General features: G+C 49.5%; 1 protein-coding gene across 1 annotated transcript in view; it reads left to right on the forward strand.

The window, feature by feature from the left end:
• Positions 1-12,689, forward strand: part of LOC149357685 (visual pigment-like receptor peropsin) — a 407,334-nt gene that overhangs the window by 271,936 nt on the left and 122,709 nt on the right. Inside the window, exon 4 of the mRNA XM_089584832.1 lies at positions 487-583. Coding sequence (XP_089440958.1) covers positions 487-583 — 97 coding nt within the window. The remainder of the gene's footprint in view (positions 1-486; positions 584-12,689) is intronic.

Below are 12,689 nucleotides of genomic sequence, written 5' to 3' on the forward strand. Positions count from 1 at the left end.
TTTTTTTTAATTTGTGATGTTCATCAGTGGAGAATACTACTGAATATGTTATCGCTTAGAGATGTTTTACTAGAAAAGCAGAAGAAAAAACAACCCCATGCCACCGCTGGGAACCGAACCCACGATTTCCGCTTATGGCCTAGAGTGGTGAATACTCTCAAGGTTAGGTCACGCGTGAACTTAAAGTACCCCCGAAAGCAAAAGATCAGACAGCCGTCACCGTAGCTGAGCTGGCAGAGCACCGGACGGCTAATACGGAGGTCCTGGATTCAGTTCCCACCGGCGGCATGTGGTTGTTTTTTCTTCTGCTTTTCTAGTCAGTTATCTTTAAGCCATAAAATATGCGCTAATAATCGACACTGATCAACACTACAAATTATAAAAATAAATCCCCTGTCCTCCTTGGTCTCAGTGGTTGTTGGCTTCTCTCATCAGACGGCAATAGTTGGCTCAGGGACATGACACCTGACTTTATTTACTCCGCAGGTGGCAAGCCTACGTACCGCCGATACGTCCAGCTTCTGGGCACCGTCTGGTTCTACGGCTTTTTTTGGGCAGTCATGCCCCTCCTCGGGTGGGCCAGGTAAGTCTCTGCAGAGTGCTTCGAAGACCAGCTGAAGCCTTCGTCGCACATCAGGGTATGAACTCGCGCTCTGCCACGTTTGTTCTGCACCGCACAGATTAGCAACGGATATCCGCGTCCAGTTTTCCACTCAGTGCCAATGTTCTATGCGCACGTGTAGGTAAGGCTCCGTCGGGGCCGTTCGCATGAACTCGCTGGTGGAGCAAGCAAAACCGTACGCGCAAGTCAGCGCACACGGTGGCCAACTCGGCAAACTTGCTTCTGCCAGAGCCTGAATGAAGCCCATACACATCATCCGGTTCGGTGTGTTACGACGACATCAGAAACTCAAAGACGCCAGGTCGCAATTCATGCTCTGGAATACGAAATGCACCGCACACGCTTGGATTCGTCGGCGCACCGGCACCCGCGACGGAAAAGAACGACGCTTTTCTGCTCATTCTGTGCCACCCAAACAGAAGCATTAAAACCTTGGGGGTCAGAGACCCAGGTATAACGGTTGCCTGTCACGGCAACAACGCGTCTGTGTGCTCACGCTGGAGTCGTAATTACTAGAGACCACGAAAGCCCATGTGCGCCGCGAGAGACAAAATCGATATCAGGACAAGTGTGGTGACTTTTTGCAGAAACGCGAGTTCTCGCACGAGAGAAACAGCCCCTTTTAAAATGAAGGTCCCTATCCATTCACAAACTGAACTGTTCTAGGATATGATCATAATGATAGGTGCGCCTTTTTAAAACTTGCAGATCACATACACTTAGCGTTACAGGATATATTGTATTGTGACTGCGATGTACTCCATGCGAAAAGGATAACAAAAAAGGCCCAAGAAAGATCGTGGTACTTAGCCACAGCTTACTGCAATTGCCTTGTTTCAAGACGAGAAGGAATGCACGACAAAAAGAACGGTTTCGCTAGATCGTCTCCTAAAATAGGTCTTGCAGGGCTTAAAGTCACAAAAGGACTCAGAAGACCGCCCAAATCCTCTCTTTAATTCTTACGAAACCCTCTTACCCTGCTAGGAAGAAACGCAGATTAGAGAGTGAGGGAGCGTTTTTCCCATAGGTGAGGCGTATTACATATATCCACAAGAGCCACAGGAGGCAAACCGGGGGTATGCACGCTGATATCTTATTCCGTCTGTGAAAGCGCGGGTCTGATGCGTACGTGCGTGTCTCCATGAGTGCGTGAGAATATAATGCTCTCGGGTGTATTTTTTTTCACCTTGCGGTTTCCTTCGAAACCATAAACTGTAACCATTTTATCCTCCACAATTGTCTGCTTACCGAAGGATATTTTCCTGCATTTTGCCATTATTAAAGGAACTTCGTGTTTCCAACACTCGTTGCTATGCTCCGCTTAGACGTTCTCTATTTTGATTTATACCCAGTCATGCCTTTAATGTAGCGCAAAAATTCAATAACTTTCAATAAAGTAGCCTGCAACGAGCAAGCTCTCATGGTTTGGGGACCGCTAAGCAGAGTTGCGCCACCAGCTGCTGCACATACGAAGTGCGCCATTAGTTTTGCCAGACACGCGGGTCTCAAGCACCGCAATTCTGCACACCAAGGGGTGCCTTGTTCAGCCAGCTGCAAACCTCAACGTAAGAACTGACCTGAAACACTTATTTGCTTTAATTTCCTGCAATCAATGCAGATAATCTTTGTACGTGGTTGTGTGTGTGTGTGTGTGTGTGTGTGTGTGTGTGTGTGTGTGTGTGTGTGTGTGTGTGTGTGTGTGTGTGTGTGTGTGTGTGTGTGTGTGTGTGTGTGTGTGTGTGTGTGTGTGTGTGTGTGTGTGTGTGTCAGAGAGAGAGAGATAGAGAGAGATGGAACGGATGGTAGTGGAGGAAGGAAAGATGAAGGGTTGGAATCAAACACGGCCTATTAATAGCATCATTTTTGTGTGTGTGTGTGTGTGTGTCAGAGAGAGAGAGAGATGGAACGGATGGTAGTGGAGGAAGGAAAGATGAAGGGTTGGAATCAAACACGGCGTATTAATAGCATCATTTCAGCGCTTGGTACGCAAGTCAACAAGACAAAAGCGCGTCATTACCACTTTAAAAAAGCCACTCAGCATCCCCAAGCACTCGGCAACACCGAACGACTTGCCAGTCAGTCGAAAAATGGCTTCGCCTCTTCGGAGTCAAGGCGGCGGCTGGTCCTTGGGAGGATCGCGACATGCTACTTCACATCACTGAATACCTCGACGAGGACTCATTCCACTATTACATCACGGACATCTGCGAAAACGAGAATTCATGGGACGACCTCGAGGGTCTCATGCTGTATCGTTTTGTTGCCGCTGCCGAACACCACTTTGGCTTGTTCAACGACTACTGCTTGTCCAAGGGACCGAACGTCAAAAGTTACTACGACGGGAAAAGACAGCTCAGCTTTCTCGCTCTTTTTAAGGACTCTCGCGTCACCTGTGGCCTCAATGATGGTGTGTCCCCTGACATGCACCTTGTCCTCGCGGGCATGACCATCACGTACCACCCCGTCGCAGAGGCTGACCGTGGCGCAGCGAGCCGAGGCAACTCTCAGTGGGGTGAGTTGATCTCCTTTCCCCGCCAGGAGAGTATCGATGAGACAGAACAACCGTATCCGGATATCCATCGCGGCCAATGTCCTTCGTTAGGAGACGAGCCCTTCCGATCTCCGAGTGTCGGCATTGCTCCACGCCAGGTGTACTGGAACAACGAATGTCCACGCCGCGCTACTGGGTCGGCTCTTTACATCGAGCACGGAAAATGCGCAGGGCGACTCGACTCAGAACTTCACTAATACGTTTTGCGGGTTACATCAACGGGAGATCTGTTACTCTAACTCTTGACACAGAAGCAAGAATCACCTGTATAAGTGGGGTCGTTTATAATAAATTGCAGTTCCAGTTTATGAGGGACTCCTCGATCAGTGTTTCGTAAGTTACGTCCATTGCAAAGTCTCTGGGTCGTGTATATGTTGAGCTCCAGATTGACGACATGAAGAGGAAATTTCAAGTACACTTATACTGCAGGGTATAAAGGCTGACCTACCTCTTGGCCTAGATAAAGTGTTCTAGTTTAGCACAGCAGTGCATTTGAATGACATAAGTGAGCCTCAAGGAGAGGGTTTCTTGTCTACACAGCGCAAGACAGCAGAACTGCATTTACTCAGCACGATTTCAAGTAGAGCCAAATCGTCCTGTAGTGACCTGACGCACCATAAGCAGGTCCTCCTTGTATAACTTTTCATAAAATACGAAGCCATTTTTTCAAGTCACAGACGAATACTGGTTGCGTAACAACCGAGCAGCACAGAGTCAATGCTACCGATAACACTCCGATTCATCGCCCACCGCACAGATGTTCGCAAACACGTCGAGTAAGAAATCGAAAACCTTCTTGTGAAAAATTTTGTGAAAGCTTCTTTGCCACGTTACGCTGCTCCGATCATTCTAGAAGAAAAGAAGGAAGAAGGACGTGCGTGTCTGTGAATTGATTATAGCCGATTGACCGCCTTCATCGCCCCTGATTATTAATTCCTCGAATAGACAATGTTTTAGACTACCTAGAGGATTCCGAGTACTTCACTACTCTGAACATCACGTCAGAGTACTAGCATATCCGAATGCATCCTGATGATGTGCACAAAATGGCTTTTGTCACACCTAGCGGCTATTGTGAATGGGTAGTGATGCCGTTCGGTTTAAGGGACGCTCCGACGACATTAGAAAAGGGCATTAAAGCAGGTATCAATAAGCGCTGTCTCAAGCATGTATTGAACTACTTTGAAGACGTCGCTGTTTACTCGGACGCGTTCGCAGATCACATGGAACATCTCGAAGCAGTACTGAAAGCATTTCGCGCCTAGCACATCAAGCTCCAGCGCAAGAAGTGCTCTTTTGCTTAGTATTTCGTTCAGTACTTCGACCGTGGGATTTCTGCGGGCGTTGTTACACAGAAACCCACCAATATTTATGTCGTGCTGTGTTTCCTCACACCTAAGCGGCAGAGGACCTTCAAGAATTTTCGAGAACCGTCAGCGTTTACAGGCAAAATTTCCCCATTTTAGCGTCATTTGTCTTCCGTTCACACAGTTGCTTCGAAAAGACACGAAATGGGTGTGGTAGCCATTGTGTAGCAGCAGTAGTGTTTATTTGGCCATACTGTACAATATGCCCCCGAGGAGAGGCTAAAAGAGACGTAGAGATCATGCCTCCTGACAAAGCCTAGACCCCGGATTACAAACAGCAAAACACATTCACAACAAAGATGTTTTTCAAAGGAGCACACGCAGGAACGTGAAAAGTTAATTAGAGCGCAATAAAAGGCCAGTGACAATCCAAAAACATCTAAGCACTAATATTACGACAAAACAGAACAGTTACTTGTCTAAGCAATAACACAGCACAATGGCAGCAAATAAACACTTTACACGCTAAATACTCACAACATAGCAGTATAACGAAATACACTTAAAAGAAAATTTGGAAATATGAGCAATAACAGGCGGACGACAACTATTTAGTACAACAGTAACAATTTGTCACGGGTGAAAATTATTCAGCAGGAAAGGGCATCTTAGTTTCTTCTTAAAAACAAACACACCGGTTTTTTCTTGAGCAGTTTCTACAAGGCATTGACTCGCTTTACACAGGGTAGCAATTTGGTCAGTATATGCTTTGTTTCCCATAGTTTTTCCTAGACCTTTTCGAGGATAGGGAAACGACACGCAGATCATAGGTTACATTCCTTGAAAGATAAGTATTACGGAAGAAAATGAAGTCCTGCTCGGCTTTATGGCAAATAGAAACCGCCCAACTGAAGTTGTAACAATGAAAGAGATTGCGGACACGAAGAGTTTCGAAAAACTTTGTTTTGTTTGCTGGCCGTGTACACAATGCACGCATACAGGGCTCTTTTCTGAAGTGAAAACAATTTATGGCAACAAGTTTTATTGCAGATTGACCACGTGAGAGCGCAGTATACGAGACGGGAATGAACAAGAGCAAAATATAATTGTTTTTTAACCAGCTATGGGAGAAGATGTCTTACACGATAGATCACGCAAATAGATTGGACCATTTTCACTGTAATGCCGCTCACATGATCTGGCCAGCTCAGACCACTGCGGAAATGAACACCAATAAACCGGAAATTGTTCACCGGCAACTTTGAACACGCATTTGCAGAACTGCAGAAATTACTCACTGAAGAGCGCACTTTGCACGTTTTTCATACTATCAACCATGCATTAACTACTATGATACATCAGTCGAAGGAATTTACACCGTCCTCAAACAGCCAGATGACGACGGTCAGGAACATCCCGTTGCGTACCACTCCTGCGAACGTCTGAAGAGTGAAACTAACTATGCCATCATAGAAAATTAGTTTTTTTTTAGGTTAATGGGGTTTAACGTCCCGAAACGACTCAGTCTATGAGGGACACCATAGTGGAGGGCTCCGCATAATTTCGACCACGTGGGGCACTTTAACGGCCACTGACATCGCACAGCACATGGGCCTCTAGCGTTTCGCCTCCATCAAAATACGACCGCCGCGGCCGGGTTCGGACGCGTTTTTGGGGACACCAGCTGAGCACCATAAAGACTCAGCCACCTCGGCTGCTCTCATAGAGTGTGTCCTGCGGTTGCTGACGCTGTGGGTCAGCGGCTTTGTTACTTGCATGGCAATCCTTTTGCCGTAATCACAGACGAAGTTGCGCCCCATTGGTTGAAGACGATAAAAAATCCTTACAGCAGTTTATTTTGATGCGCGCTAAAACTTTTGAAACAACGAAACAGCGCAACTAGAACGATGGGCCATGGAAAGGATAGACATGAACAAGCGTTGACTCCCAGCGTCAGAGCGTCGCTTTTTCTCTCTTCTCGGCAGGGCAAGTAGCGTAGGCATTGTTTTAGTTGCGCTGTTTTGTTCTTTCAATATGCAATATTTACTCGCCCACTTTGCTATGTTGCGCTGAAATTGGTTTTGTATGACATCAGTATTAAACACCTGAAAGGCAGCAGCAGCATCGAAGCAGACGCACTGTCCCAAACTCCGATTGTCCAATTTTTCATTAAGGAAGAGCTTCAAACCCATAGTGCTTACTATCCTGAAGGGAGATACGCAATAGAGAACGACATCGCACTCATTACAAAGAAAAAGGTAAGGAAAGTGTATGTTTCCGAACGCTTCGACTGACCGTTCTTTAAAAGACGACTGCATGGGTTTTAGAAATCGGCGAGCTTAAAGGGGTCGAATGCGTGAAACTTTCTAGTAAAACATGTGAAGTCCTTTTGGACTCGCATTTCAAACAGTGGCTTAATAGACGGATTAAAATCGCGACGCGGTCTGCAAGCTTCTCCGTAATGCACAGCTCCATGTGGAGGGGGGGGGGGGGGGTGCATGATGACGTCACCGACGGTACGGGTACGTATCTAATGCATAAACGCTTGCTTTGAAAGAAAAAATACCAACGCAACCAAAGGCAAAACACGTTGAGGGCTGTTCGGCAGCCCTCGAGGCACGGCAGGGTATGGTTGATGGCACCGACAGTTCGAAATCTTACCTTCTGTGACGTCACAACGAGCTTCTTCGCACTCCTCCAGTGCTATGAGGAGAAGCCTGAAATTTATTCGTCGTTTACGTCATCATTATATATGCTAGCTCCAAAACACTTGGCATGCTTTACCTACAGCCGGTATAGATTTCAATTCCTGAATATCGCGGAATTCTCAAAAAGTGCCGCAGTTGCCGTTTAATGAGCTCGCGTCAGTTTCCTACACACAGGTACAACATACTTTCCCGCCCTTACAACTGGCCCGGCAAAATAAAAAAAAAATATATAGCAGTCTTCATTCGACACTATGACACTTGCGAAAAATGCAAGAAGCCAAGAACCAAAAAAATTCAAGGGGCACTTTCGCGCTCTAAAGTGCTGCAAGGCGAAAGCGTTTCCTAGCGCACTATTTTTTATTATGATCTTTATTTTTCATATTTCATTTTTATTTTATTTTTATTTGTTTCTTTACTGATGTTATTTCTTTTTTATTTTTTATTTTCTTGTTTTTATTTTTTATTTATTTCTTTTAATTTATGAAACCCATGCATTCACTAGATGCGCCTTTATTCACACTTAAACCTTGAGCATTCGTGGCGGAGCACGCTTTAGAACGTGTTAGGCGGATGTGCATTCAGGCAGCCGCTAAAACGTTCTTTTTCAAACTACATACAGCGACGCTGCCCGTCAAGACATTTCTTAATGACAAGGGGATGTTTCTACCCTGGAATGTGAATTGCCGTCTGTGTAACGTGCCTGAGACAATTGATCATTGCTTCATCCTGTGCCTTGATGCCATGTTCTTTTGGGACATACTACAACGAACTCTTAAACATTGAAATTACACCATACACTATTAGATTTCTGCCTGTTGACAAAAACTCTGTTGTGCCTTATGATCTGTTTATGTTGATGGGACTATTCAGTCTTTGGAAAAGCCGTATGATGAACAGACATGCCGAGCCACCAAGATCGTCCAAATCTGTGTTTCGTGAACAGTGTGCTTTGGTGAGGAGTGTATATGCTGCACGCGAAGAACCTCCAAGCTGGCTGCCGTGCCTAGATGCATGTGTGTGCCTCCCTGATTTTTGATGTTTTGATGGGGATGCAGTGGTGAGTTCTGTGGCGGGCTCCTATTAAGCAGCCCGGTAACTTGAGACGCGAACCAGTCTGATTGAAGTTTTCCTCCTTTATACGGAAGTTCTTCCATGCAATAAAGAAAAAAGAGCATTCGTGGCGGAGTGGTAGCGTCTCCGCTTCAAATGCTAAAGGCCCTGGTTCGATTCCCAGACTTGACGCAGTTTCTTTTTAGTAGTGACGACGAAACGCGGGCACACTTGCTAACATTCCTTGGTCACGGCAGTATGAGGCATTAAAGGCTTTCGCCTTAAAACTTGAGGGGGCACTGAAGCTCAGCTTTAAGGGTATGACACCTTAGCGTCAATGGGTCCCTGCAGCGGTCTGGGGTCTTATTTGCGTATCTTTGCATAACATTCATAGATGGCGGAGAGTCCCCATATCTCTTCTGGAGCGTTGTTGCAGCCGTTATGCGATGCGCCACTGCCCTGGCAGGTGACCGTTTCAAACACAGCCACCGGTAAGGATTGTGGGACCCGTGTTGCTCTCCCTGAGCAACCTCTCTCGACCGATAATTAAGCGGCCACCTACCACGGTGGACAATTGGCTCGCAATCCGGTGGTCAGGTTGTGATGACGTTACAAGGTCACGTGACCTAGGTGGCAGGCAGGCCGCCTGCTTTTTCGCTCATAATGGCGACAACGCTGACGGTGCATCTTCCTTCTGCAGAACGGGAACTCCAGCGCTGTCGCGTTTGAAAAGGGAATGGGCTCCGCCGTGAGGAACATACGCTGGCAGTGAGTATAGACAGAGACGACGCCAGAGTGTCCATGCATACACAAAAAACAAGGCCAAAAGCCGGAGCGGATTCGGGAAAAAGTGCCGTTTGCGGGCACCTCTTAATCCTTTGCCGCCTAAATAAAACTGTTCCAATAGAAAAAGTCGCTGTCCACAAACTAGCACGTGTAGGAGGAGGATAATTCTAAAACATCACAAAATAAAAGTCTCGTCGGTTTTTTATAAGTCTTTTATAAGTCTTTCTGCGTGATTCCAAATGGAACCAGTGAGACTTGTAGGGGGGTTGCGAAATGCTTTATTTTTGTGACTTTTTGAAAATTTAGATAAATATCATCTGCTTTCAAACCACGCCAGTCTATTCTGTAGTAGAGGGTGCCACAGTCCTTACCAACAGTACACGACAATGACATGGCTCACAGCTTGTACTTTTGTTGTTATTTTTTCATTGTGTGGGGACCAGTACGCGGTCCTATGTAAGCGGAATTCTTGAGTTCGTTGAAGACAAGCACTGGTTCTTTTCAGACATACCCTGTAAGAGGTAGGGCAACCACGCTGTCAGTATCCAGATTTCCAGTCTCGAGCTCACAGCATCTACTTACTGCAGAAACTAAAAATCCGTAACGCGAAAATCTCAAAAATTGAATCGATGTACAAGCGTTTGAAGCATTCGTACGGAGAAAGTGCTTCTTTCAGGAGGGGGTTCTTATTCACGATGTCTGCCTCCTTCAGCAGTATCATGCTGCATACACAATAAAGATTTGCCGTGGTAACTTCTTTGACCGCACAACACGGAGTCCTAGGCTAAATGGACGGCTTTTCGGAGGCTGAAAGCTGTATGGTTTTCAATCTTCTGCGTAGCTGCTCTACCACTCGGTTCTGCATTGTCGTGCAGTTTTAAATTTTCTGGCATGGATGTATTCCATACAGGTTCAGTTCTTTGTTATGCTTTGCCTTTCGGTTGTTGTTGCTGATCTACGTGCGTGTTAGCAAGAAGTGGCCGGATTCTATTCGAATTAAGAAAACAGGTTTATTTTAAGACTTAAGGATACAAGAATGAGATAACTGGATTACTGATACGTAGGAGGTTCGGCGGATCTGCAGAGTTGGGAGGGCCTCGCCGACGCGTCTCGTATCGTCGGCGCCTCTCGGTCGTCTCTCTTCCCAAGCTGCAGCGGTGGGGCTTTTATAGCCTGAGGAACGGTGGCCCCTCCGAACTGGCCAATCCAAAGGCGGCACTCCGAAAGGACCAACCAGCGACCGCGCGGCCAACCGCTTCAAATCTTGCCGCGCGCGCTGGCGTCCGGGGGAGGAGGAAACGGCGCCTCGCTGTCTGGCCTCTTGTGACAAGTCCAGACGTGTTGGTTGAAGATACTTCTCCTTACGACTCCGCTGCCGTAAGGCGCAGCATCGTGGCTTGTCAGGGGGACGCTCGTAGGAGAAAGTTAGGATGCGGGGCGCCTCGTGGTCGCTCAGCAGGAGCGTTAAATGTCGTGTGCTGGCGTGTTGGGGCCGCGTGGCTCGTAAGAAATGTGAATGCTGACACGGCCTTTCCAAAATTTGCGCCTGTCCTCAGGCGCACGTTGTCGACAGCAATTCTTCGGCGTGCTGGGCGTTCTTCGCCGCGTACCTTGTGGCTTGCGTCCAGCCCGTTCTAATACGCCTTCGCTTCCATCTGGGGAGACGATGCGAATTGTGCGAAGTGCCGTGTTTGTCTCGTTCGTTTCGTTTCTTGGTACAGGGAGTCGGGCTTGTACCGTGATGCTCACCGATACCACTGCGTCGTCGTTTCAACCTGGGGACGTGATACGACTTATGCGGACTGCCGTGTTTGTCTCGTTCGTAACGTTTCTTGGTCCAGGGAGTCGGGCTTGTTGGATCGTTCCGCATCCTGCCGTGCATTCGTCGCGGCTCTGGCTTTATGGATGAGCCAGCTCGTCTTGGCAATGGCTTCTGCATTGTAGTAGTAACTTTAGCAGATGCGAAAGGTGCGCCGTGTCGTTGGAAGCACGTCTCGTGGCCAACTCGTGTCGGTAGTGGCTGCTGCACCGTAATATCCGTGGCTGGGGCGCGGGGTCCGTCGTGTCGTGGGGAGCCCGTTCCGTGGCTCGATCTCGGTGACACCGGCTGCTGCACCGTAGTGTCCGTGGCAGGGGCGCGGGGTCCGTCGTGTCGTTCGGAGCCCGTTTCGTGGTCCGCTTGCGGCGGCACCGTGTGCTGCACCGTAGTGTCCGTGGCAGGGGCGCGGGGTCCGTCGTGTCGTTGGGAGCCCTTTTCGTGGCCCGCTTGCGGCGACACCGTGTGCTGCACCGTAGTGTCCGTGGCAGGGGCGCGGGGTCCGTCGTGTCGTTCGGAGCCCTTTTCGTGGCCCGCTTGCGGCGACACCGTGTGCTGCACCGTAGTGTCCGTGGCAGGGGCGCGGGGTCCGTCGTGTCGTAGGGAGCCCTTTTCGTGGCCCGCTTGCGGCGACACCGTGTGCTGCACCATAGTGTCCGTGGCAGGGGCGCGGGGTCCGTCGTGTCGTTGGGAGCACTTTTCGTAGCCCGCTTGCGGCGACACCGTGTGCTGCACCGTAGTGTCCGTGGCAGGGGCTCGGGGTCCGTCGTGTCGTTGGGAGCCCGTTTCGTTATCTGCTTGCGGTGACACCGGCTGCTGCACCGTAGTGTCCGTGGCAGGGGCTCGGGGTCCGTCGTGTCGTTGGGAGCCCGTTTCGTGGCCCGCTTGCGGCGACACCGTGTGCTGCACCGTAGTGTCCGTGGCAGGGGCGCGGGGTCCGTCGTGTCGTTGGGAGCCCTTTTCGTGGCCCGCTTGCGGCGACACCGTGTGCTGCACCGTAGTGTCCGTCGCAGGGGCGCGGGGTCCGTCGTGTCGTTGGGAGCCCTTTTCGTGGCCCGCTTGCGGCGGCACCGTGTGCTGCACCGTAGTGTCCGTGGCAGGGGCGCGGGGTCCGTCGTGTCGTTGGGAGCCCTTCTCGTTGCCGACCCGTGTCGACAGTGGCTGCTGGTCCGTGCTGTCACTCGTGTCGTGGGACACTTGTCGTTGAGCAAGAAGCCTCCGCAGATGGTCTCTCTCGGCTAGCAGTCTTTCGAATTCCGCCCTCTCGGCTTGGCGGCGAACGTTGTCGTCCATGATCCGCGTCACGAGGTCGTCCTTGCGGCCGCTGCACGAAAGTCCTCGGCATCGGAGCTCTTCCACCAGTTGCCGTTTCTTCAAGGTGGTCAGTGCGTTGCGTGCTGCCGATGCCAGAAGGGACAGAATGAGCGGGGACTCCAAGCTCACCGTCGGCGTTCTGCTGGGCTCCACGTTGTCGGCTCGGTCTTCGTTCACGGGTGACGCCTCTGCAGATCCTGTCGACTGCGCCATGTTAGCAAGAAGTGGCCGGATTATTTTCGAATAAAGAAAACTGATTTATTTTAGACTTAAGGATACAAGAATGAGTTAACTGGATTACTGATACGTAGGAGGTTCGGCGGATCTGCAGAGTTGAGAGGGCCTCGCCGACGCGTCTCGTATCGTCGGCGCCTCTCGGTCGTCTCTCTCTCATGCTGCAGCGGTGGGGCTTTTATAGCCTGAGGAACGGTGGCCCCTCCGAACTGGCCAATCCAAAGGCGGCACTCCGAAAGGACCAACCAGCGACCGCGCGGCCAACCGCTTCAAATCTTGCCGCGCGCGCTGGCGTCCGGGG

Source organism: Amblyomma mixtum, chromosome 3 (genome assembly GCF_055824585.1).
Source record: "Amblyomma mixtum isolate Tamu chromosome 3, ASM5582458v1, whole genome shotgun sequence".
In the NCBI taxonomy this organism is placed as follows: Eukaryota; Metazoa; Arthropoda; class Arachnida; order Ixodida; family Ixodidae; genus Amblyomma; species Amblyomma mixtum.